This window comes from Lithobates pipiens, unplaced genomic scaffold (assembly GCF_037356315.1).
Source record: "Lithobates pipiens isolate NorthernLeopardFrog02 unplaced genomic scaffold, aLitPip1_a1.2 Scaffold_18, whole genome shotgun sequence".
Taxonomy (NCBI): domain Eukaryota; kingdom Metazoa; phylum Chordata; class Amphibia; order Anura; family Ranidae; genus Lithobates; species Lithobates pipiens.
This window is the reverse complement of record NW_027507758.1, coordinates 616,448,356-616,450,760: the sequence shown is the minus strand read 5'-3', so window position 1 is coordinate 616,450,760 and position 2,405 is coordinate 616,448,356. Positions and strand designations below refer to the sequence as shown.

General features: G+C 58.3%; 1 protein-coding gene across 2 annotated transcripts in view; it reads left to right on the top strand.

The window, feature by feature from the left end:
- The first annotated feature begins 576 nt into the window (after window positions 1-576).
- LOC143989289 (uridine-cytidine kinase-like 1) overlaps window positions 577-2,405 on the top strand; it is a 32,489-nt gene continuing 30,660 nt past the window's right edge. For both annotated transcript variants that reach the window (XM_077489367.1, XM_077489368.1), the window contains exon 1: window positions 577-647. In XM_077489367.1, coding sequence (XP_077345493.1) covers window positions 577-647 — 71 coding nt within the window. The remainder of the gene's footprint in view (window positions 648-2,405) is intronic.

Genomic DNA, 2,405 nt, shown 5'->3' with positions numbered 1-2,405 from the left:
CCAGGCTCTGGGGGCCATTATAATATGGGTGGGTTGGGTAGCTGTCCAGGGGTCCCAGTCTCTGGGGGGACCATTATAATACGGGTGGCTTTGATGGCTGTCCAGGGGCCCCAGACTCTGGGGGGCCATTATAATACGGCTGTCCAGGGGCCCCATTGTTACATGGGTGGGTTGGGGAGCCCCGAGCTGTGTGGGGGAACAGATGAACACTCCGGGGGGAGGGAGGGGTCCCCTTGTATCCTCAGGCTGATTTGTCTCTATCAATCCACGTGTCCATGTACTATGTCTGTCAGGTGCAGCCACGCCCACTCATACATTGAACCGCGCCACTCGTCCTGTCACCAGCAGAGATGTGGACGCGGATGTCGGAGGGGGCGGAGCCATCACAATAAGGAGGGCGGGAATACACGGTTACAAATAGAAATGTGTTAAAAGTGGGCGGGTCTGTCAAGGGTGATCGGGGAGGGTGGGCGTGTATATGCGGTGCTTATAGGAGGAGCTGTAATATTACAGCGCTGGGTGGGCGGGGCTATAGGTGACGCAGAGTCGGGTTGGTGGAGGTGATGGTGCTGAGAGATGACGCGGGGGTGGGCGGGTCATTACTGGAAGAAGATGGCGGGAGAGGCAGGCAGAGCACGTTCACACAGGTAGGCGGGCTGTGTGTCCGAGCGGTCGGCTCTGTAATGTCACCTGACACCCTCATTCTCCACAATACATCCCCCTGTATCCAGCTCCTACACCCTGCGCTGACCCAGGGACTCGCACAGGTCAGCAGACCTCCATGGAGTAGGGAAAGTTGCATCCTTCCAGGCCAGCTGGTGTAGGGGAGCATGGAAATGTGGCCTGGTCTTAGGCTACTTACCATAGGGTAGGTGAACACTCTGACCTCCAGCAGTGGTCTTCAAACTGTGAATTTACTGACACCCAGGTTTGGGCCACCATTTCTTTGCTGGTTGCCACTGGGAGGAATGGTGACCCATCGCTGGGCGCCACTGGATTGGCGGGCCATCGCTGGGCGCCACTGGATTGGCGGGCCATCGCTGGGCGCCACTGGATTGGCGGGCCATCGCTGGGCGCCACTGGATTGGCGGGCCATCGCTGGGCGCCACTGGATTGGCGGGCCATCGCTGGGCGCCACTGGATTGGCGGCCTGAGCTTTGTTCGCCACCGGGAGGAAGGGGGGGCCCGAGCTTTGTTCGCCACCGGGAGGAAGGGGGGCCCGAGCTTTGTGCGCCACCGGGAGGAAGGGGGGCCCGAGCTTTGTGCGCCACTGGGAGGAAGGGGGGCCCGAGCTTTGTGCGCCACCGGGAGAAAGGGGGGCCCGAGCTTGGGCGCCACCGGGAGGAAGGGCAGGCCTGAGCTTGGGCGCCACCTGGCGGAAGGGCGGCCCGAGCTTGGGCACCACTTGGAGGAATGGTGGCCCAACCCTGGGTGCCAGTAGATCTGCAGTTTGAAGGACCACTGCTGGAGGTCAGAGTGTTCACCTACCCCATGGTAAGTAGTCTTAGGCTGTATTCACACCTATGCATTTTTTGTGCTTTTTTGCAGATTTGCACTACAGATCGTGTTCCATAGGAAACCATGTTAAATGGACTGTTGTGCAAATATGCAAAAAGCACTAAAACTGCACAGGTGTGAATCCAGCCTAAGACCAGGCCACATTTCCATCCTCCCCTACACCAGCTGGCCCGAGTGGATGCAACTTTCCCTACTTCATGGAGGGCCGCTGATCTGTGTGAGTCCCTGGGTTCAGCTCAGTCTCTGGCCGTAAGAGCTGGCGATGGGCCGCCCTTCCTCCCAGTGGCTCCCAGCCATTCAACACTGTTTACGCACACTGAACTTGGTCCGGCCCCCCCCTTAAGTGCGAAGGACTGGCCTTTTTGTTTAGAAAGTTTGCAGACCCTTGGTCTAGAGCAGGGATATGCAATCAGTGGACCTCCAGCTGTTGCAAAACTACAAGTCTCATCATGCTCTGCCTCTGGGTGTCATGCTTGTGGCTGTCAGAGTCTTGCTATGCCTCATCGGACTTGTAGATCTGCAGATGGAGGTCTACTAATTGCTTATCCCTGCTCTAGAGAATAGATGGACCATTCTGACCTCCAGTGATGTTCTCGGGGGTAGATGGAGCGCTCTGGTGATGTTCTCGGGGGATAGATGGAGCGCTCCGGTGATGTTCTCGGGGGGTAGATGGAACGCTCCGGTGATGTTCTCGGGGGGTAGATGGAACGCTCCGGTGATGTTCTCGGGGGGTAGATGGAACGCTCCGTTGATGTTCTCGGGGGGTAGATGGAACGCTCCGGTGATGTTCTCGGGGGGTAGATGGAACGCTCCGGTGATGTTCTCGGGGGTAGATGGAACGCTCCGGTGATGTTCTCGGAGGGTAGATGGAACGCCTCCGGTGATGT